Source organism: Simochromis diagramma, unplaced genomic scaffold, assembly GCF_900408965.1.
Source record: "Simochromis diagramma unplaced genomic scaffold, fSimDia1.1 OVJJ01000442.1, whole genome shotgun sequence".
Taxonomy (NCBI): Eukaryota; Metazoa; Chordata; class Actinopteri; order Cichliformes; family Cichlidae; genus Simochromis; species Simochromis diagramma.
The window spans coordinates 13,048-36,861 of NW_024387267.1; the positions used below are offsets into that span (position 1 = coordinate 13,048).

A 23,814-nucleotide genomic window follows, 5' to 3' on the forward strand; every position below is an offset into this window, starting at 1 on the left:
TTGGGCCCGGAAGCAGGATTCATACACCATCACTTAAAGAACAGCTCTCGGGGCACAGCTAGCTCAGTAGATGCCACATGATCGAAAGGTTGGGCGCTCAAATCCAACGAACGGAGGCTATCCTGGATTGGTAGCTGCCCACTGCATCACTGAGTGAATGGGTTAAATGCAGAGGACTAAGCATTTTCCTACAGGATTAATAATGTATACATAAACAATTAGATTCAAGATACGGCAAATTTGATAATATTTGACACATCTGTGAAGCAGAAATATCAGTAAAATACACAAGAAGTAATATGACTGAAATATTAGTAAAAAAATAACTTAATATAAATGGTGAATAGCACACTTTTGTGACATTTGTCAACACCATTAGAAAAAGGGTCAACACCGTCAGACAAAAATCCTGATGGTGTTGACATCTGATGGTGTTGACAAAATACCCTACTTCTCTCATAACACATGTTTTTCTGACAGAAGCCATCTTGTTTTTCATCATTTGCTTATGGCCTCAACAATCTACCTAAATGAGTCTGTTTTTACAAGAAAAAATAATTAAATCTTGGATTACATCGACTTTGGTGTTGACGCACTATGGTTGTGACACAGAGTTTTATCAGAAAGGTGTGCAATAAATGAAATAAAAACAAAAAAATTATCACAGCAGTGACCTCATGGCATGTGTATCAAACAGGAAGTGGTAAAGGGGTCCTCAGAGTGTAAGCTACCCACAATAATTCCTGATTTTTTTGTACATTTAAAAAAATCTGACGGTGTTGACACAAACTCTGGACACAATTTTAATCACTTAAAAAATATTTTTTAAAAAATTTTTCAATTGCATATTTTGATATTACATAAGGTATTGACTTAAATACTTAGTGACGAGAACATGTTTAATTTTACATTACTTTTAATTTTTTTTCTGTATTTTAATATTATCACACCTGCTTCTGGACAATGGATTTTTAAGGTACTGGTAATGTATTGTACCATTTAAAATAAATATATATTTATAAAAAATGCAAAATCATAGTTTTGTTGTATAAACATTGCCTTGGTTTGTCTTTTAGGCAGTTGGGTTAACCCTTCTATGCATATTTTTTAACCACAAAATTGGGTTTTATCTGCCGGACATGTTTTGTCCCTTATCTCAAGAATCACTGCTCTAATATTTCAGCTGCAGGTCACCTGCCACATTGATTTTAGGCTCATTTGTCACAGCTAGCCTTTGTAGCTCTCACAAATAAAACAGCAACTTTCTTCAAAAAACAAAGAGAGAGGATATTTCTTTTGCTTTCAGGAGATTCAAACTCACATGCAGTTTTCTGGCAGGTAACATTGGTTAGGACTGTGGCACCTGAGCTAGTGGAAACAATAAGTTCTGAATTTCCGCCTAAGGCCAACTTGCAACGCACAATAAGCCATGACCCCCAAGAAAAAACCTTTTCTTGTAGATAGCCCCTGGCCACTTGTACTGGATTTGACCTGCTTTCGGCTTCAGAACAACTTTAATTCTTCACTGCACAGATTGAACAACCTTCTGGAAATATTCATCAAAGAATGTGGTCTATACTCACATGATAGCATCACACCGTTGCTGCAGATTTCTCGGCTGTTCACTCATAATGCATAATGTTCATACGTAAGAGTCTCCTGTTCCGCCATGAGCCAAAGGTGGTCTGTTGGATTGAGATCTGGTGGCTGTGGAGGTCATCTAAATACAGTGTACTCTTTATCATGTAGACAAAAAACAGAAAAAAGATTATTAGAGCTTTGTGACATGGTGTGTTATCCTACTGGAAGAAGCCATCAGAAGATGTAGTCCTAAAGTGATGGACATGATCAGCAGAAATAGTCACATACGATGTAACTCTTAAACAACGCTCATTTGATGCTAAGGGCCCAAAATACCACCACTACTAATCTGAACTATTGATATAAGGCAGGATTTCATGTCTGACCCTACAATCTAAATGCTCACAGCAGAAATTCTCAGAGTCATCAGAAGAAATGTTCTTCTATTGTCAGATTTTGGTGAACATTTGTCAAATGTGGCCTTAGTGTCTTGTTCTTAGGTGACAGGAGTGGGAGAAGACCATACTGGGGGCTCTTTTGCAAACTAAGTTGCTCTTCTGCATACTTTTCTTGTAACAATTGGTTATTTGAGTTACTGTTGCCTTCCTCAGTCTGAGACATGCTGGCCTTTCTCCTCTGACCTCTGGCATCAACAAGGGACGCCAGAGGTCAGGGAACTGCTGCACCCTGGATATTTTCTCTTTTTCGAAACATTCTTTGTAAACACTAAAGGTAAAGGTTTTTGAAAACTCTAGTAAATCAGCAGTTTCTGAAGTATTCAGACCACCCTGTCTGGCACCAACAACCATGCCACGTTCAAAGTCACATAAATCACTTTTCTTTTCTTTTCCATTATGATGTTCAGTTTGAACTTCAGTAGGTCATCTTAACCATGTCTACGTGTCTAAAATTGTTTCCATGTGATTGGCTGATTAGAGAGTCACATGGTACCTAGCAAGTGTTCAGTGAGTGGTTATAAATGGCAAAATAATCTATATATAATTTTTAAAATGTGCCATACACTACAACATGTGGACTTTTGAAACAATGTCCAAGTGTCAACAAGACATTTGCTTAACTCTCTTTCAAACCAAATGTAACAGGATGTTAGTTTCGATGGCTTTGAGGCCTCAGATGTCTTTTAGACCTTTAATCCAAAAAAAATTGCCCTGCGGTTTATATCTTTTTGCCATTTAATTTCTTGCATGCATTTTTAACATGTCTGAGCTGGAAACATATTTTCTTGATGGTCTAACCTTTCATGGATCAAGTTTTAAAATGTGACTGTTATGAAGTACTAAGAAAATCTTTGGGCTACAGATTTCTTTGGGCTACATTTGGCCATGACTAAGGGGAATTGACTCAAGACAGTCTGGCTACGGCCATATTGCTCTCTGATGAGACGAAGGTACCAAAAGTAGCCCAGATTGGGCCAAATATGTCCACTATCTGGGCTGTATTCATAACAAGATTTGCTTGAGGTGTCATTTTGACAGCTCGGTGAATAAAGCCTGTTAAATTACTGTTAGCCTTACTGTGTAGCCTTGTTTATGCTTCATCCACGGCACATACCCGTCTAACTGTTTTAAACTGGTTAGTAGCTTGTGTCACCTGATATTTCTGAAAGAACACCATGCACACCACCACCAAATTATACGAATTAATTTTTCCTTCAAATGTCATGTCATTCATGTCTGACGTCACTTTTGCGTAGGTTTATGGGATCTTTGGTTTTGTTGTCAGCCACCGGAGACCTTCTGATCAATTAACAATGATTCAGTGAGGTCAAATTCCCTTCACGGCCCAAAGAAAACAGACGACACCATTGTAGGCATCTTGGTGAATTTTATATAGCAGGTTATCGCTCTCTTTATAAAAGATTTCTCGGGTGGTGCCACAGAATCATGCTGATAGAGCCCTTCTTCACATATTGATCTCTATTTGGTAATTCTGTGCTCACATGATGAAGAGGGGAAAGCAATGACTGGAATGTGGAGTTTGGTTGAGCAGATTCCGACACATAAAGCAAACTGCATGCAGGCACTTGCCAGCATGTGCCTGCATGCATGCGTGCGCATCTAATCCTTCAAAAGGCTGGCAGTGACTGGCCCAAAAATCGGATGTTTTCTCATTCGAGCGTTTCCCAGACACACCTCTCTTTGCCTCCTCCTCCTGCCTTTTCTCCACTTCTATATACCGTCTGTCTGCCTGACATCCCCGTAATTTACTTTATAGTTGTCGGTAAAGGGGGAAAGTGGAAAAAAAGATTTCAGAATATAGAAAAAGATAAAAGCTCCTTCTGCTGTTCCTCTCTCCTTCTTCTCCTCCTCCTCCTCCTCCTCCTGCTGCTCCGTGACACACATGCCCACAGCCTTGGGGCAGTATAGTTAAGGAGGTATGTAAAGTTTGTCTTTTTTTAGGACCTGTAAGGGACAAAACCAGAGGTGGTCAGGAAAAAAAGTGAAAGCCAGAGTGAAGAAAAGGCAAAGATGGAACCTGAGAGGGGTAAAAAATGTCAGAAAAGGCTGTGAGCTGCAGGTGTGAGAGCTTCATATGTGCCTCTCACACACACAGACTAGTCCTGACAAAGAAATAGTGCTCATGGGGGTGAAGAGAAATCGACAGGAACTGGGGGCAGCTGAGATAAACCAGAGAGAGAGGCAGCAAAGGTATTAGGAGCTCATAAAAAGGCACTTAGAGCTGCAGTTAGGAAACTCACATTCATCACTCCCAGGTGAGTGAACGTGCGCATTTTTTTCTTCCCCACCAGCAGCTGCTCCCGTTACCAGGAATTACAGAGACAGAATGACAAAAGATGTCACGATAACAACTGTGTGAGAAACAGAAGAGTGATGGGGAATGTGGGAGGATAATCTGATTTTAAAAAGTGACAGTTCAGCGTGTTATGTGTCTGAGAGAATCAAATTATAGAACCCACAGCAGCGGGGGGGAAACAGTCTGTCCAGTAAATTTAAATCTTAAAATAAAGAAGATGATGGCATCTGCTAAGGGAAAATGTGCCAGTGCCCAAGCGCTGCATAGCCTGCAATTTCTGGGCTGGGTGGCGGGGGTCAGTATAATCAGCTGTACAAACCATGTCTCTCAAATCCTTTACCCCGCCCATTAAATACAAGCCATTCTTGTTTGTCTCATTCACTCCAGCAGGACGCCTGTGAACAGGACGCATGTTCACTCTGTTTGGACTGGAACTTAAAACGACTGACTCTTTCCTTTCTTTTTTTTTCTCTTCTATTTTTTTTTCAGGGCAGGATTTTAAATAAGCCACTTTCTATTGTTTCAACTCCCTTTGATGCTTTTCTAAGGATCACACACCCTGACAGAAAAGTTGGGACTGATTCAGAAAGCAGGAGGGGGGGAAATCCAGAGAGACAGACAGACAGAGCTGTGCCCTGAAGCTTTCTGGGGAAGAAAGAGGAGACAGATAAAGAGTCAGAAATAATCTGAGGGAGAGAGAGAGAGAGAGAGAGAGGAGGGAGGGAAGAGCACAGCTGTTGTGCAAAGACGAGGAAAAAAATACAGATAAAAAAGGCGAGGAGGTGCACAAGTGTGAAGGGCGAGGAAAGGAGACTGACAAGGACGACCAAGGCTGGAAAGAGGAAAAAGGGAGATAAATGCGAGAGTCAGCAAACAAAAAAGGGCCAGAGACCGAGGAGTAGGTCCAGGCCAAGGCCAAGAAAGATATAAAGAGGAGACAAAGTGAAGACAAAACTGAGACAAACAGCGACTAACAGACACCTGACATCACGGCCAACGGCAAGAATGGAAGAGCAGCGAGACGACAGGAGAGGCTAGAGAGAGAGCGTGCACGAGAACGAGCTGTGGTTTGACACGAGGAAGAGGAGTAGATTTCCTCATCATGATTTATTCAGCTGATTTCCCAAATTTAACCAACCTGTGCCAGAAGAGCAACTTCGTCCCAGGATAGAATGAAGAGAGGAGCTGAGAGATACCTATAAAATCTGCAAAACCTCTTTCCTTATCCTCCACCTTCCTCTCCTCCTTCCTGGCTTTCTCTTTACATCAAGCTTTAAATCCGCCAACTTCCTCTTCCTCTGTCCTGACATCTCCTCTCCTTCCCCCCCTTCTCTCTATATCCTCACTATGTGGATACCAGCTGTGCTCCTATGGATGCTTAATATCAGCAATTTGTGCTCAGGACAAGACTATACAGACTATTACCAATCTGGAGACATGGGCACACAGGTAAGAATTTACACTTCACACCTCACGACATGATAATTATGTTAGTTTTTCTTACAATCGATTCCATACAGATGAACATTTTTGAGAAAAAGCTGAATGAACAAAGAATTGTAGATGCTTCCATGGATGGCACACAGATGTTATAGAAATAGTATTAAAGAACCATTAACCTATGTGCTTGATACGTAGACACTGACAGCAGATTGCCCAACTGTTGAAATTGTCCTCTGCACCGTCAGCACTGAAACACTATATGTGAGAATACGTTTTGTAAGGATTGCGTTATTTAAGCTGTATTTACTTAGGCAATCTCACAGATGTAATCTTTTTTACACAAGCAACATTTCCAACAATCACAGTGGTTTACACAATGGAGTCATCATAAAATCAATAAAATCAACATGGGGTGTATAAACCTAACAACTTCCAGTTGTTCATTTTAAACTTGATTAAGCTTGATAGCATGTCCTTAATAAAAAAAAAATAAAAAAACACACAGCTAACCTGATGCCTTCCAACCGACAGTGACTTTTTGGGACATGTAACTTTTGCAGAACTTCAACTAGCTATTGTTGTAGCTGTCTCATATATGTCATCAAATTGTGAATATTAAGTCTTCCAGCAATTGTTTTGCTCCTTCATGATGTGTTTTCACACTATAAGCTATTTAACAAAATGCAAGGAGCTCAGTGATGCCTTGCTTTAGCCTGAATTTTGTTATTGTGCAGAGTAGGAACATTACAGATAAGTAATGCAGTGAAAACCAAACATTTTGTCTAAATGGAGTTTGGAATAAGCTTTCAATAATGGCATCATGAGCATAACAATGGCCATTAAAATGTTCAACTGGAAAATAAATACAATTGTGCTTTAGGGGAAAAACACAGTGTTCATTCTTGTGGTACACTGGCATACTTCAATAGCATAAAATACATACAGTCAAATAAAAAATAAAGTGCATAAGTGCTTTAAACCCAACATTCACACTAAAAAGGATGTAGTGGGGCCACTTGGGGTTCAATATCTTGCCCAAAGATACTTTGACACCCAAGGATGCACACCTGAACCACCGGAGATTAAGCCACTGACCTTCTGAGATGAAAACCCACTCTACCTCTTGAGCCACAGTCATCCCATTAATAATAATTATGTTATGTTTGTCACTATGTCACGATCCTGGGACATCACAGGAAATTCAACTTGAGCATGGTGGCGGAGGAGTTATGATTTGTGCTTATTTTGCAGACACAGGACCTGGATACCTTCCAGTCATTTAGTCAACCATGTATTCCTCTGTATACCAAAGTATTCTGCAGTTGAATGTGAATCTGTCCAACAGCTAAAGCTTGGTTTTAGTGGTCAAACAAACTGAATCATGTAAGACAGACCTTCCCAAAGTGTGCGGTATGCCAAGGGGGGGGGGGAACCAATGCTTGGACACTGCTAGCACCACACAAACGCAAAGCAGGAGATGAAGCATAGCTGAATATGTTTCCAAACCAACTTCATTCTAAGCCAAAGACTAGAAAATATGGTGAAGCATATTTTCCCTTTGGTTTCACCTGCACAAGTGCTGAGGTAGGTCTCCCCTGCATAATTGGTTTTCCCTTTTACCCTAGCTCACAAACACTTGTTGTAATGATTAATTACTCCTGACATTTTGGAGATGTTAGCTCTTTATACAGTAAAGTTACAGTGGGATACAAATAATATGAGGCTGATCCTGCCACGATTTGTTCCCCCTGTCTAAATCACGGACAAACAGTATCCTACAGCTGTTTATGTTTTTAAACCCATTTTGCACAGAGAGGCATTTTTTGAAAAATGTATTGATAGCAATGTTGAATATTATTACACAGGAAAAAAACAACTACATGTAAAATAATTACACCGTGATGCCTCTGCCTTTCTAAATAGAGGGACAGTAACTGCATGTGTAAAACCTGAAGATAGAAACAAAATACTGTTAATCTGACTATCTGCCATTCTGCAATTCATCTCATGTAAACAATAACGTGGCACAGCGTGATGTTGTGTGACGAACTCTGTATTGCTCGTCCACACGTAAACGCAAAAAAGGAGTTTTAAAAAATCTCAGTTTTCGGTGATTTGGAACGCCGTTTACGTGTGGACGAAACAGCTGCATTTTCCAAAACACCCGTGTAGGTGTGGACGTAGCGTAAAAGAGTTAGTAGTGTATTTCCTTACTACCTGTAATTTATTGCAGATTACTTGTATTTGCTTAATTGTTTACTAAACAAAGGGGGGCCAAGCAAAAAAAGTTTGGGAACCACTGATGTAAGAGGACAATGAGCCCAAATAGAGCATTGACTATAATAAAATGGCTAAAAAGAAATTAAAATAAAATAAAAACAATAAAATGCTGCTTTAGTCCAGTTAAAGTCCAGGCCTCAACCTAAAAAAAATTGTGTGGGAGATGAAGCAAGTAGCGTAAAAACAAATGTCCACAAACCTAAATTTAAGGGGCACTATAAAGAGAATTCCTCCACAAAAATGCATGTGATTGATAGTCATAGAGAAAACAATTGCTTCCAGTTACTGCTGGCAAAGTTTCTTCTACAAGCTACTGAGTCATGGGATATATTTAGTTTCCCACCAGATTGTATCATGTGAATCAAATTTGGTAGATTTATCAGAACCTAAAGAAAGTGGCATCATTTTTGTATACTATGTAAACAAAAAAAAAGTGTAATGCACTTAAGATTAAAGAAAACACCATCTTCTTAGGTGCTTGAATGCAAATGCATACTCCAAAACTAACAGTAGTCAAGTGCAAACAGTTTTTCTTTCAGTGAAAACTTAAAACATGAAGATTCCTCACCATAGAGCTGGCTGCACACAAGATGGTATCATCCGCATAGAAGTGAACATTTGATGTTCCTTTGTAAAATGTTTAGATTGTGTGATATTATCAGATAATTTATATTGTATAACAATATAAATTAATAATTTTATTGTTATATTATATTTAATTAATAAGTTATATTGTAATATAACTTATTAATGTATAACATTAACAGCTGGGGGCCAAGTATTGATCCCTGTGGGACACCTAAATCCTTCAAAAGCCTAAAACACAAATTATAAGAAACTTTAAGAACCAGTTATAAGAAGAATCCTTGCAGCCTCTAGAAAGAAACTTATTAATAAATCATACAAATAGTATGATCACAGAAACATGGAGTAGATTTCTAAACATAGAGGTTATCATTTGCTTTTCATTACACAAAATTAGAAGATATGCATTTATATAATGCATTTGTTTTACACAACTTTTTTGTTTTGTTTTGTAAAGCAACTGCTTGTTTCTGTGATGTTATTAAGTTATGACTAAAGAAAGAAAAAAACAAAAGTCAGCATGGTTTTGAAAGTTTACCTGACAACAAAGGCTGTTTACGAGCCAGCCAGGAAATGGTTCGGTGTTTGGTTTCCTGCTCTAGGAAAGTAGACCTCATTTAGTGGAAGCTGCTCGGTGCATAAGTGAAAAACTTCAGACTTATCAAAAACATCTATGACAACAATGAGTCATAGTGCTTTTCACGCTTAAGATAGAGGACTTGTTTTTCTTCTGAGCACTTTTTCCATACGTGTATGTATCTTTTTTAAACTGTGTTTAAGTCACAATAACTTCAGACTTAATGTGGTTGTAATACTACTACTACTACTACTACTACTACTACTACTACTACTACAGCTACTAACAACAACAGCAATAATAATAAGAGTGAGAAATGAATGGGTGTGTGCACATGTGTGTGTCTATATGCCAGCAATGCCTGATGTTAGATACAATGGATGCAAGATCAGTCAATTATGACTTCACGGTCCCTTAGCGATTACCTCATGTTATGTGATCAACTAACAATGCAAGAGAGGAGGAAGAGCAGGAGAAAAAGAGCAAAATGAGAGAGAAGAGTCTGTCATCTGCTCTGTAATGAGAAGTACAGCGCTAAACAATTCTACAGTAAATATACCACAAACTTTTCTTTCTACTGGTTTTAAATAGCAACCTAGGTTGGTCAAAAGATTAATAGGAAATCAAAAGATCCTTGAATTAATTCCGTACAAAAAGGGCAAGTATGTTCTTTTCTGTTCTGCTGAAGTTGATCAACTATATTTTTAGAAATGCACTCAGCTCTATTTTATAGTTTATAAATGTGCAAAATGGCTGTCAGATAGATTTACATCACCTGACAGCTATTTCCATCCAAAACAAAAGTTACACGTGTGGCACAGCTCAGGGGATGACAGAGTGCAAAGGAGTCTCATGTGTAAAAACAGCTGTCTACAGGCCTTTAGAGACTGGGGAGAAACACAGACAAACAACTGTCTGAAAGAACATTTAAAAAGTTGCTGGGATTAAAGGTTCTGGGTTCACTGAGGTGGAAACAAGACCAGTGTTGGTTCTTTTAACTTAGGTATCTCAAAAGCAGATATGGTCTAAAAACAGCATCTCTTATTTCCAGTAGTGCCACCATGAAGTTGTCATGGATCATCAAGCTGGAGCTTCATGTATACAGATTTTTATGCAGTTTTTTTTTTTACACTAAATACAGAATTCCATATTTATAGTAACAGGTGGACATAAAAAACTGCTATAAAGGGGAGGTTAATAATGACAGTAAAGTATGTTGATATTTGTTAAGATGGATGGAGGGAAATGAAAAAGGAGGGGGGAGGCAGACAGAAAGAGATAAATGGAAATAGTGATAACACTGCAGAGATCCAGTTTCTGTTTAGGCAGTGCCAGCTGTGCCAGTCTGCTCTCTCTCAGCCTGGGAAATTAAACAACCCACCCATGTTCCCAGGAAGACTTCAAATGTGACACTCAAAGACCAACTCCCTGCTGACATTTAGTCAGATAATACAGCAGCGTCTATTAGTCAGTTAATCTCTCATCTTTCATCTACTCTATTAAAACAGAAGAGAGTCGTTTATCATGATGGCGGGAAAATCATTAAGGGAATGACTCACAGCTGGAAGGGTTTATAGAGTGATATCTGCTTTAAACTGATTTACTGTATGGATCTCATCCACCACATTGAATAATCTCCATTACGTTTGTCTATTTAAGGAGGCCCAGTGTTGTCCTAGAGTAAACTCCAAAAGCTCTTACATAGGAGGCTTCAATGGAAGCTGACCTGTTATGCTCATTTCCAGCTCTGTCTTTTGTTTTTAGACTATAGTAGAGTAACTCTGGATGATTCATACAGTACTACGCAAAACCATTGAGTCACCCCTCAATTCTTTATATTTTCCTTCTAAGCAGCCAGACTTTCTTGTAGTTTTTTTAAAGTGCCATTGAGCTATAGTTATCCAGGATTTCTGAAGTTCTTTCAAAGTTTTTCTTTGGACATTGGCTGCTTTTTCACTTATTGTCTGTGTACCTGCTAATTTTCAGATGAATGTTTTTTGTTTGTTAAGCCAGTTGAGACTGACCTATGAATCATTCAAGCATAAAAAGGCTCCTAACTGAAGGGATTAAGTAGTGTTTTGTCTGCACATAAAAGACAACTTAGCAAAGAACCAATTTTAAATTGTATCTTTAGGCACTTTATTACCAGCAGCTGTCACAAAAACACAAAACTTGTTCTAATTTTTGTAGCCAAATCTATGAAAAATGCCAAAGATGACACAGTTTGACAGGCATAAAATGGCTCTTTAGCACGACGTGCAATGTCTTGAAACAACTAGGGGAAACTATACAAGTGGAGGAAAAAAGAAGTGCCAGGCTTAAAACCTATCTACAGCAGATGAACCATATCTGAAAGTCATGTCCTTAAGAAATATCAAGGAAAGCAATCAAAGACCTGACACAGGACCTAAGAGATGCATCTGGACCTTCAGTTGATCCATCTTCTGTTCACTGAAGCTTCATCAGAAATAATCTCAGTGGAAGGGTGGCTGTCAAGAAGGCTTAAGGTGGAGAAACAGGGAGGAAAGGCTTAGGTATGCCACATTATACAAGAACTGGAGTGAAAACAGGGGGCAACACATGTGGTGGAGTGATGAATCCAAATGTTAAAGGTTTCATTCAAATCATAACTGATATGTTGGAGGTTAGGAGAGAGGTAGGACGGTGAGTGCCCATCTATAAAACACGGTGGAGCCTCTGTCATGGTTTTGGGCTGCATTTCAACCACTTGTTTTGGGGACTATCAAAATTGATGGAATCTTGTATGCAAAAAAAGTGCTATCAGATTTAGATCCACCATGCAATACCTTCATTTTTCAGCAAGACAATGAAAAACCCACTCCCAGTGCAGTAAAACCTTACCTGGATACATAAAACACACAGTGGAACACTATCAGTTATGGATTGGCCTCCCCAGAGCCCGGACCTCAACACTGTTGAAGCAGTGTGGGATCATGTTGACAGAGAACAGAACAAAAGTCAGAAACATCCAAAGAAGAGCTTTGGATGTCTTTCAAGAAGCCAGGAGAACTATTCCTGAAGACTACTTATAGAAATTAGAAGAGTGTGCCTTTATTATTCAACACACTCTGAACTCTCTTAAGTTCAGACTGTGTTGAAGAATAAAGGTGGTCATACCAAATATTGACTTTCAAGCTTGTTAGAATTGCACAAACTCTGTTGTTATTTCAATAAATCGCTGCACCTATTTCCCAATTTCCTAGCAAAATACAAAGAAATGAAGGTGACTCAAGACTTTTACATAGTGCTATATATACTGTGTATTTATTTGTAGACTTATGTATACCCTATGTGTATTCTCAAATTAAGTTTTCCTGCTTTGGATTTTTTTTCTTTTTTTTTGTCATTAAAAAATAGCAGTGTGTGCAGGTGAAGAGAGGACATGCATGCTCTTAACTAACAGTAGCCAAAAACAACATGTTACAACACATTGGCAGCTGAGGTATTCACTGTTTACCCAGAACAAACCAGCAAACTCCATGCTGTAAATTCCACTGTATCAAACCATTTTTCACCAAAAATACACGACTAAATCGTTCTGAAGCCAAACTATAAAAAGAGTGTTTTTAAATAATTTCTATTTTATTACACAACCAAAACACCCTCTTAGCTGCAAGATTTGTGACGTTTGTTTATCATCTTTTAGGTTCATTTTCTGTCTTCATAACTCTTTTTACTCTTTGTGCTGTAAAAAGTATAATTTCTCTATTCTTCTTTTCCCCCCCCCATGCTCTGTTGCAGTCAAATGACCAGCTCAGTTTGGAGACAATAAAAAGTGTGGATGACCTTCTACAGTTCCTATACCCTGAATACAGTGTGATTCAGCAGTGCCTAAAGAAGAGGTCATGGCACAGCTCTTCATCCCCCTCTTCATCGTCTTTATCCACATCTTCAATGAGCCCTTTACTCAACGCTAACAATCAGGACATGTGGGTTCCGATGAGGGAGGAGGCTCTTTACAAAGTTGATGACACTTGGCGAGGTAAACACTGATGTGCTTGCACAGAGGTAGTCTGTTTATTATTATTTCTTCAGAATCATTAGATTTGTGAAAGTCAAGACAGTGTTATTGCTGCTAATGTCAGCCTTTCAATCACAGCAGTCTGAAATACTTGAACAGACTGGCAAAGTGGAAAAAATGTAGCAGTGACATAACCACACAATTGTGTTTTTTAAGGACTAACAGATGGATTTCATTGTATTGGAGACAGAAAAAGTAGCTGGTATTGCAGAGAATGAGGATTTCCTCTCCCTAAAACCTCTAATAAACAGAAAAACGAAGAAAGGGGGAAACAAACAGAATCTACCTATAATTACCAGCATACAATGGAAATTACTGTTGTGTTCACTGAGCGGCTGTGTGTCAAAAATGTGCTTCTGCAGAAACAAATTGTGGCGAGAATTACCCCAAATGTGGTTTCTGAATCCTCAGGTGGGTGTTTATACACTCATGTGGAAAAGTATGTGAACAACAACACGTGAAATATTTCACTATCTCAAAAAAAAAAAAAAAGCCAACATGCAGAAGCAGTATGTAAAACCCTGAATACACCCTTACCGCTTCCATAAGAATTAAAAGGGGAAGTAGCAGCCAGGCACTGCTAATCAAGTGCACATGATTAACTGATCATCAGCAAGTGTGACCACCTCTAAAGAAAAGCTGAAATTTTGGCAGTTTGCTTATCTGCCGCATTCAGGTGTGTGTTCACACAATGCCAGAGAAGAAAGACATCAGCAATGATCTTTAGAGAGGCAATTGTTGCTACCCATCAGTCTGGAAAGGGCTGCAAAGCCAATTCCAAACAATTTGAAATCCATCATTCTACAGTGAGAAAGATTACTCACCAGTGGAAAACATTCAAGACAGCCTCCACTCATCCAAAGAATTGATGCCCCAAGGTCAGACCATGCAATGCCTAGAGTGAAAAAAAAAACACACCTCAGACTCTACAGGTCTCAGTTAGCATGTTCAATATTAAAGATAACGGCAGTACAATTATGTATGATGTGTTTGAAAGTGTTTTAAGGAGAAGGCCTCTTCTCTCTGAAAAAACATGGCAGCATGGCTTAGGTTTGCAAAGTTGCATCTGAACAAATCAGAAGACTTCTGTGCTTTGGACAGACAAGACCAAAGTGATAGACAGAAAACCCAGCATATCAGCACAAACACCTCATACTGACTGTCAAGAATGGAGGTGGAGGTGTGATGGTTTAGGCTTGTTTTGCAGCCAAAGAACCTCGCACCCTGCAGTCACTGAGTCAACCATCAACTCCTCTGTAAAGTGTTCTAGAGTCAAATGTGAAGCCATTGTCCCACACCTAAAGCTTGGCCCAAACCAGATGATGTAAGGGGCAGTGATCCCCAAGCATAGCAGCAAGTCAACAACAGAATGACAGAGAAAGAAAATAATCAAGGTGTTGTAACGACCCAGTTAAAGTCCAGACCTCAGCTCCACTGAAATGCTGTGCTGGGAACTTAAGAGAGCTGAATTCCCGCAAACCTCAATGAAATGAAGCACCACTGTAAAGAAGCGTGGGCCCAAATTCCTCCATAATGATGTAACCGACTAATAAAGCCATACAGAATACCGTTGCTTGAAGTGAATGTTGCTAAAGGTGGATCTATAAGCTATAAGCATCTCAGATTGTGCTTAAGTAATTTTAGAATTAAACTGAAGGTGTGGTTCAAAGATGTCTGGTGTGGCCTTCACAGAGGGGTGCAGTTCCTGTTGTCATGCATTGTTGGCTGTATTTTCAGTCATCCTGGAGGAGATCCAACGAACCTCGTGCCAGCCCAGAGAGGTGTGCATTGAAGTCGCTAAAGAATACCCAGAATCCACCAGTCAATTCTACCTCCCTCATTGTGTGGCGCTGCATCGTTGCAGTGGATGCTGCAACAACGAAGCTTTTTACTGCACAAATACAAGTTACGCCCTTGTGAACAAGACGGTAAGCCATGCACCCGGAGTCTCTATTTTACCTCCTTGTATCTAACATCTTGTTATGGTTGCCCTGAGAGGCCAAACAGACTGCAACTTAAGAAAACACCAGCAATAAGAAAAATGCTGCAAAAGCACACAAAACACAATGGAAATAGGAAAAACGACAACAGAAAAATAGGAAAAAACAAAATGGAAATAGGGAAAAACAACAAGGGAAATAGGAAAAAACATAAGGGAAGTGTTTCTGGGGGGACAATAACCATTGACGGACCAGTTCCAGGAACCCAAAACATGGTAGGTGTGTTTTATCATGATTCATATAATACTGATGACAGATTTTTGGGCTAATGGTTAGGCTAACACACTTACCTCTCATCTTTTCTTTCCTCACAAAACCAATAAATCCTCCACTTTTTTTAAGTGTCTCCCAGCACAATACTTAACATATTTTGGTTCCTACAACTGGTCTGTCGGGTTATTGTCTCCCCAGAAACACTTCCTTTGTACTTTTGGAAATCAGCTTTTTTTCCTATTTCTGTTTTAGTTTTTCCTATTTCCGTTGTCATTTTTCCTATTTTCGTTGTGTTTTGTGTGCTTTTGCAGAGTTTTTCTTATTGCTGGTGTTTTCTTAAGTTGCAGGCCGTTTGGCCTCTCAGGGCCACCGTATCTTGTACACTCTTCAGGGCTTGAATTATTTAACACTCTGCTCCAGATTTTATGCTCTTGCGCCACAAACTACATCAGGAAAGAGGACAGAAACCAATCTGCCCATTTATGTAACCAGCTTGTCTGTATCACAACACACCCTACTCCAGTGGGACAGCCTTTGGCTGCAAATGGACATGATGTTAAGACAATATACACAGTTGAGTCACGCACAGTTGCACAATCTTACAACAATTACATCAACATCTAAACATCAGCAGTACTGCAGCAGAAGAACAGGAAAGAAAAGAACAAACACTAATTCCTTCCACAATGCAGATTTTTATGCACACATGCACGTCTAACTTTCTTCTTCCCACTCCTAGCTGATGGAACGGTCCCAGTCCAGGTTGGATTACACTGCTGTCACGGTAACCTTCATCAACCACACTTCATGCGATTGCCTCCCCAAGCGGCCGCTCCGCTCCATCATCAGACGAGCAGCAACAGATCGCCTGTGAGTTGGAGTGATAGGTGAAGAGTGACGCGTGGGTGCCTTTACAGCCATTCATGACTGACTCTTTTGTGTATCCATGCATTTATAATATAGCGTGAGTGCGTGTCTGTGTTTTGATAGGTGCTCTCCTCCTGAACGTGCCTGTGCCTCGGGCTTATGGGATCCAGCAAACTGTGTGTGCGTCTCTGCAGACACGATAAACTACCCTGAGAGAGAGGCAGGTAAGCATGCATGAGTCATGTTGGTCAAATTAGTCATTTTCTACTCATGCTGATGCATATTCAGTCTAGTCCATCAGTGGTTCTCAAGCATGTGGTTGACACCCACTATAGACAAAACTGACAATTACAGTTTTTCCACTGATGTGGCGCAGATGGCCAATCTAGAACTAGTTCCACCTTTTTGCACTGAAAAAAGACTAGCACCAGAGCCAAGGAGACCACTACCCCAACTTCTCCTAATGATGCAACATAATAATTGGTTCTCGATCTTCTTGAGCCCCTGGTACTCAAAAGGCACCAACACAGAATGGGATCTGCATTGGTACCAGAACTACAATGGTGGAAAAAGAGTCATAGAAGAGTAAACTTTTTGGCAAATGAAACCAAAGTGGTAAATCCAGTGAACAAGGCTGACTTATGTTCCAAATAAAGCCTTTAAATGAGGATGTCAAAGTTTGAGCGTCATTTTGATGACATGAAAAACAGAGATTAATTCATGGGTCAAAATCTCACTGCAGAGTTTGATATTTTTGTCTGACCCACCCTTTCTGCAGCATGGACAGCACGGACACTCCAACGTGTTAGAAATAGTGTTGTTTTTTTAAACTCAGGCATGTCCTTTAAACAAGACATGTCCTTTTAATTGGGTCACGGCTCTGAAGTGGAATGCACAATAGTACAAAAAACTTCCACTGAGCACGTTTTGGGATGTGAACCAGATAAAAAAAACTGAGTAACAACACCCAGATGATGATGATGATGGTGATGATGATGGCGTTTGGGTGGCAAATCTTTCCCTGAGGTACTGCCTATTCATTTGTAGCAGGAATGTTTTTGTGCCGTTTTACTTGTACAATCATGTAGTGAACTACAGTTCCTACCACTCTTTTTTACATTAAAGTAACCTCTCTTGACATATATTATTGTTTATCATTTTCATAGCTGTTCATCTGATCTGTACTGAGAGGTCCGTCTTTGAACTATTGTTTCCACAGGCAACATTAGTATAAGTGTAAACCAAAAACTATTCTCTTCTTTGGATTTACCACAGGTATGTGTCCTAAGAAAAGAAAATGCCAGTCTCTCTGCAACTTAACCACAGTTCCTGTAGCTGCCTGCCAAACTGACAGCCATGAAAACACTAAACTTTGGGAGGCTGCAAACATAATACTATCATGCTAACAGGCTGATGTTTAGCTGACATATCATGAAGTCAAATCTTAGTTCAAGGTACAGCTGCAGGGAATCTTTTGTACTGGACAGATTAAAATGTTGACCTGAATATAATCAGGAGGCCATCAAAGGCATTAGATTTCATCCTCTGGGGAACTTGAACATCTAACCCTAACCCATATTTCATGACACTCCATCAAATGTCTGTATAGATGAGCTAGTTTTAGTTGCTCCCTTATTCGTAAGGGATCGCCACAGTGGGCAGTGCCAAACACCGGATGGCCTTCCTGAAACAACATTAAAGGAATCTGTTTCTCTTCCTGGGAAAATGCCAACCTCACAGTTACAGTGTTTCATCCTCTGGGGATCATGACTCTGCACAATATTTCATAAATCTGAAAAAGAAAAAAAAACCCTGACAGAATACAATTTTTCACTTTTTTATGTTTTCCAGAAGTGCTGGACTCTGGCCTTCTGGCTCTCTGTGGGCCCAATCGGGTTCTGGAAGAGTCCACATGTGAATGCATCTGTCAAAATGGACTCACTGAAGCCAGCTGTGATCCAGGCTGGAAACTGGACCACAACACTTGTAAGCAAGGGTTTCATTTATTGTATTTAAATGTGCAGCTCTTGAGAATTAAGTTTTCCTCAAGCCTTTGGATTCACTGTGAGCAGTTTACAATAAATGCGGCATGAAGCCATCACTCTGACAGTAAATGAGCAAGCTCAAGAGACAAAAATACACAGATACAGGGAAGTTTGGGGAAGATAGCTTTATGCAAATGTCTTACAAGTAGAAACACGACCATCAAATACTTAGCCCGACAGTGCTGTCAGGCATGTGTGACACAATATATGATAAAGTTTCATTTTGATTCATAAAATCCCTCTCCCTCTTCGGTTTTCTCGGTGATCTTCTCTCAGGTGAATGCCAGTGCGAAGGTCAGGGCGAGGGGAAGTCATGCCCTGCTGGCCAGAGGTGGGATGATGATCTCTGCGGCTGTGTGTGCGCTGCAGAATGTCCCGGACACCAGCCTCTGAACCCAGATACTTGTCTGTGTCAGTGCAGAGAGAGTCATGAGTCGTGCATGCGGCAGGGCAAGAAGTTCAACCCAAACACCTGCAGGTAGGTGTAAAAAGCAGTCAGGAGTCCATTCCTGCTACTGGCTTTGAGCCAAAGTGGCTGTCTGGTTTGTTCATCTCAGGTATCCACACAGTGGGCGTCTGCCAACTAAACTCAAGAGAACCTTATCTGATCAAAGAAAATATTTAACCACAGACAAATTTAATTAAAGACATTAATTAGGTTTTTAATTATATCTGTTAATAGTTGATTGTTGTATTTAAAAAACCTGAATCCACCACTAATCACAGATGTCTTACACCTCCACTGGCATCAGACTACTTTCTGTTCTGTCACTGTCTCTATGTGACATAAAATACCCTACTCTTGGTTTAAAATCACAATCCAACATGCAACCACCAATAAAGTGTACTTACGCACACTAAAAGCAGTATCCAAGTCTGGTTGCTATGCATGTGTCATCCAAACAATTCACTGGAATTAGTAATTCCTCTTCTTAGTTCCAATGTAAAAAGAAAAATCCCCAACTAAACACTTCCTCTGTATTATGTAAATGCACTGACTGACACATGTGGCTAAGAACACAAATCTCTGAAAGAGATTTAAAGGACACAAACATAAAACAATGAGGTGGGTTAAATAAACTAATCTGAGCCTTTAATGCCTGCTCCAAAAAAACAGAAATATACAAAGTTCAGTAAACTGGTTTAATCAATCTGATTGTTGTGTCAAAGTTGTTCCTGGATGCTGGTCCAGGATCAACATCGAAAGTGCCCAGTCACAATATAGTTATGTTGTAGTTTTTAAACGTGGAAACGCTGTAACACCGCACACCAAATCGTAATCCTAACCCCATAACCCTAACCTAACCCTGTGGACTTTTTTCCAAGTTGCAGAACTATAACATGGCTGGTACATAACCAACACGAGGATATCAGACAGACCACACACACAGGGTTGATTAGTTACAGGTGAAAACAGCTGAACACAGGTGACAATAATAAAAGCAGGGAAAACAAATACTTGAAACACACAAAGAAGCCAACACACAGACAAAACAGAGAAAGACAAAGAAGTGAGGACAAAGGGGACACTAACAAAGTGTGAACAGTATCAGCTAAATCCAAGCAGGGATCAGAAATCAAATAGAAACCAGGAAATGGAGACCATGACAATATGTTTGTGCCAATGGAAATCATTTATCATTTATTCAAACCACAGCAGGAGGTGATCTCTTGGAGAGTGATTACAACAATCACTGAAAACATACAACTTGGCACTAACGACTGGTAAACTGGCTCAGTGTTTTAGAATTGCGGATATGGGAGTTTTATTTTGGAAAGAGTTTGCATACGGTGTAGATTTTCACTGTTGTGCTGCAATCTGAGTACAATATGTACACAGCCACTTCCATACTTGCTCCCTCAAACAGTGGCTTACACTGCGGGAGCTACTCCTGCACGTGATGCTTCCAATGGCTGGTGACCCACTGGGGTGCCCTCACCCATGGAAAGAGTGAGAGCATTAAGAGAAACAACTCTCGATGGAGACGTCAAACATTCCACACAAGAAAAAGCAAGCATCTCCCTCCATTTTCTTTTGCTCACATGTTTCCATGTGACCTTTTATGGACTTGAGGCATTCTAAATATTTGCGTGTGTTTTGCGTGCATGCCTCGGTTCCCACAGTTAGCATGCAAGGGATCAACCTTCCCCTGACCCGAGAGGCCTGCAGAGAGACAGAGAAGGAGACTGGGTGAACTTGATGACAGTGAGCAGAGCAACCATCAGAGCAGACAGAGACCAGCTCAGAGACAGATGGAGTGACAGGCACAAAGAAAACACAACCGCAGACCTGGGCTTTTACATTAGTGGCCTTCCATGTGGTAAAGTTCAATGCCAGTTTTCTACATTTTCTGAGCTTAGGGGGGCTGAAATAAATTCACTCTTTGTGGAAAATTGTAGCCTCCATTTTAGCCACCTTTTGTCTATTCAGTCATTATTACTCATTTTTTTAATCTAAAATGATATGAAAGCATAAAATATCTATTCATCCATCCTGTTTATCTGGGTCCGGAACATGGGGGCAGCATAAGCAGAGACACCCATGACCTCCCTCAGCCTCCAGCTTTTCCGGGGAGGACACCAAGGCATTCCCAAGTCAGCCAAGAGATGTAATCTCCCCAGTGTATCCTGGTTCTGCCCCAGGGCCTCCTCTCAGGGGGCCATGCCCTGAATACCTCATTTAGGAGTTGCCTAGGAACTTAAAATTAAATTTAAAAAATTGTCTCTTCCTAGTTAAGTACACAGTAAATGTCTCCTACAGAATCTCTAAAGTGTTTGCACACAAGTCAAATTAATTCAGATGCGCAAATAAAAACTAGAAGTTAAATTAACCAATCCTTAAGCTGCATTTAAGTTTTGGAATTTATTTTGCTGACATTTGCATTTTTTATGTTTGACAAAGGATAAGTAGTAATTTAGAACGGACTTTACAGGCATAGTTCACAAAGAGCAAACTAATTCCACTTTTTTTTTGTAGTTTTTCTTTTCTTACTCACTTTCTCACTTTCTTACTTACTTTTTTACTTAACCTTTAATGCCTAGTTTATCCTATTTCACATATGGGATTTTGAGACTTTTACATCATTTTTCATCCCAGTATGTGGCACATCTTAAGCAATAACTTGCAGGAAAAACATGTCAGATGTAAATATAACAGAAATTAAAACTTAAACATACATACATAAATATTTTATTTAAAACATTTGCTATAAGGTTCAACAGACCCTCCATTTACCAAAAAGAAAAAAATAATTTTCTGGTAATTTCTTCATAGTTTGGGCTTTAAAAGGTTAAGTCTGATTTAACATCTGGTCGCAGGAGGTGGCTCACAAAGGACCGTACACCTACTGTGATTTTGAAGTGAGAGTTTTCAACCCCCCCCCCCCCCCCGGAAAAGTACTCCCTCTTTTTTTCCTCACACACAGAGTCCTTTGATGCAAACAAAACTTGGATGAAGGTTTGCCCAAAAGGGATATGATGATCTGAATAATCAATAGTAAGCATGCCAAGACAAAAATAATCTCCTTTGTATTTCTCTTCTGTTCCTATCTTCCCACTCTCAACCTCACCCTTCTCAAAAATCTTTTTCTGGATGTTCTCATTTCATTTCCCCCTTTGTCTTCTTTTCCTGCTTTCATTTCTTTTCTTTATCTTATTTTCCTTTTCTATTATTTTTTACATTACCTCTTGATCCCCTCTGTTTCTCTTGATCTGTCCCTTCCTGTCTCTAGTTGTTACAGGTTGCCATGCAGAAACCCCAGACGCATGTGCCAGGCTGGATTTTACTACAGCCGCCTAGTGTGTCAATGTATCCCCAACTACCTGAGGTCTGAGTGGAATTAAGAAACCAAAGGAAGGAGCAGGACTGCACACCTCCCATTTATTGGGCTGTTTAGTCTGGAAACAAAAGGTCAGAAAGGTGAGAATGTCTCTAGTCAAAAGGGCAGGAAGTGGACCTACATATTTACATGTGATGACTTACAACAGACTGCAAGTACCACTGCAAGAAGCAGTGTTGCTTCTCTATCAACAAAAGGAGGATTAGACCGCTTCCCTGATCAAAAAGACCAAAGCAGCCGGCCACACAGAGTGAAAAGCAGTCAAAAGGAGCCAAATGTGGAGAGGCATCTGACTCTCTGGGACTGTTGTCTTCTTAACATTGTTTAGAACATGATCCCAGCTGGAAACAACCGATTAAACCCAGAGACTAGCTAAAAGTACAACAGTGAACATGGACCAATCAGACTGAGCCAGCATTCATCCTTGCGACGTGTTCGAGCAAGAAAGCCAGCCACCAACCTGCAGTAGAGGCACCGCTCACACTTGCGTGAAATGGAAAGTGGAATAAGATAATAACAGAGTAGACTCTGTGCTTTTTGAAAAAATAAAAAAAGCTTCAGCCAACTTCAAACTTTGGCATCCCCGAGAGACTAGATACTTGAGGGGCTGAGGGAAATACTTGGGATGCGACTGAACGGTCCCTGGGGCCTTATAGTCATACTTTACTTTGAAGAAAGGGTTTTGTTTTTTTTTAATTAGACTGATGATAAAACTGTATTTTATATGAAAAAAAGCTCTAGTGCTGTTTCAGTAGAGGTTACATACCAGACCCTGTTAAATCAAATGATAACTGAAACACTCCCAACTGTTATTATATTTACCAGTTAATACTTGCCTCTACTGCAGCGCTGCTTTTTGAAGATTTCTCTCATGCATGGTTGAATCCAGTCGTGACTGAAGTTAACATTTGGGTACAGTTCTGGGTGTTCTACTAATTTAACTTCACATGCTCCAAATAATGTTATTTGTACATATTTAAATTTTGTCATATTTAAAAAAAGTGATTTGTAACATTCTGTATTTAAGTCACTCATAACTAAATATTGTTGTAGAACAAAACATTTTACATGTCTTTTTACTTTTTTCTACCCTGCAAAATATTCTTTCTAATAGGTTATTTTGACACATAGAATGCTCTTTTAAAAACAACATATATTTATTGCATTGTGGTAATTATTGCAGTTTTGAGCTATATAGATATAGAGAACTTTATCATGCTTTAATATTTAAAAGTAGTTCTGAAGTAGAGATTTAAAGCCCTGTCTGTCTAATATGTCTGTGCTGTAGATGTGCTAATTTAATCATTTTTTTGGTTTGCTTTTAAATTAAAACAAATTTTTCTAAAGCCAAGGAAATACAGTAGGTATAATATGTATTTTATTGCACAATGTTCTGCTACATTGCTTTCCATTTTCTGCATCTAAATATACATAAATATAATACATATATACAATAATAATTGACAAAATGAGTTGGAAGATTGTTACTGGTGCCTTTAAAAGCCATAATGCATGAAAAATGCATTATTTAGTTACATACACACAGACACCTGTGGGGGAAATTTGA

General features: G+C 39.5%; 1 protein-coding gene across 3 annotated transcripts; it reads left to right on the forward strand.

Moving 5' to 3' along the window:
• The first annotated feature begins 3,773 nt into the window (after window positions 1-3,773).
• On the forward strand, window positions 3,774-23,607 carry LOC120715443 (vascular endothelial growth factor C-like). Of its 3 annotated transcripts, XM_040002460.1 has the most exons (9): window positions 3,774-3,976; window positions 4,846-5,805; window positions 13,004-13,244; window positions 15,021-15,211; window positions 16,236-16,366; window positions 16,487-16,587; window positions 18,215-18,349; window positions 18,685-18,886; window positions 22,140-23,607. In XM_040002460.1, exons 2-9 carry the CDS (start codon window positions 5,704-5,706, stop codon window positions 22,249-22,251), a joined length of 1,215 nt encoding a protein of 404 aa, XP_039858394.1. In that variant the 5' UTR covers window positions 3,774-3,976; window positions 4,846-5,703; the 3' UTR covers window positions 22,252-23,607. The 3 variants fall into 3 exon arrangements, with proteins under 3 accessions (XP_039858394.1, XP_039858395.1, XP_039858393.1); XM_040002461.1 differs by lacking the exon at window positions 3,774-3,976 and having other exon boundaries at window positions 4,713-5,805; window positions 18,218-18,349; XM_040002459.1 differs by lacking the exon at window positions 3,774-3,976 and having other exon boundaries at window positions 4,716-5,805.
• Window positions 23,608-23,814: the final 207 nt, after the last annotated feature.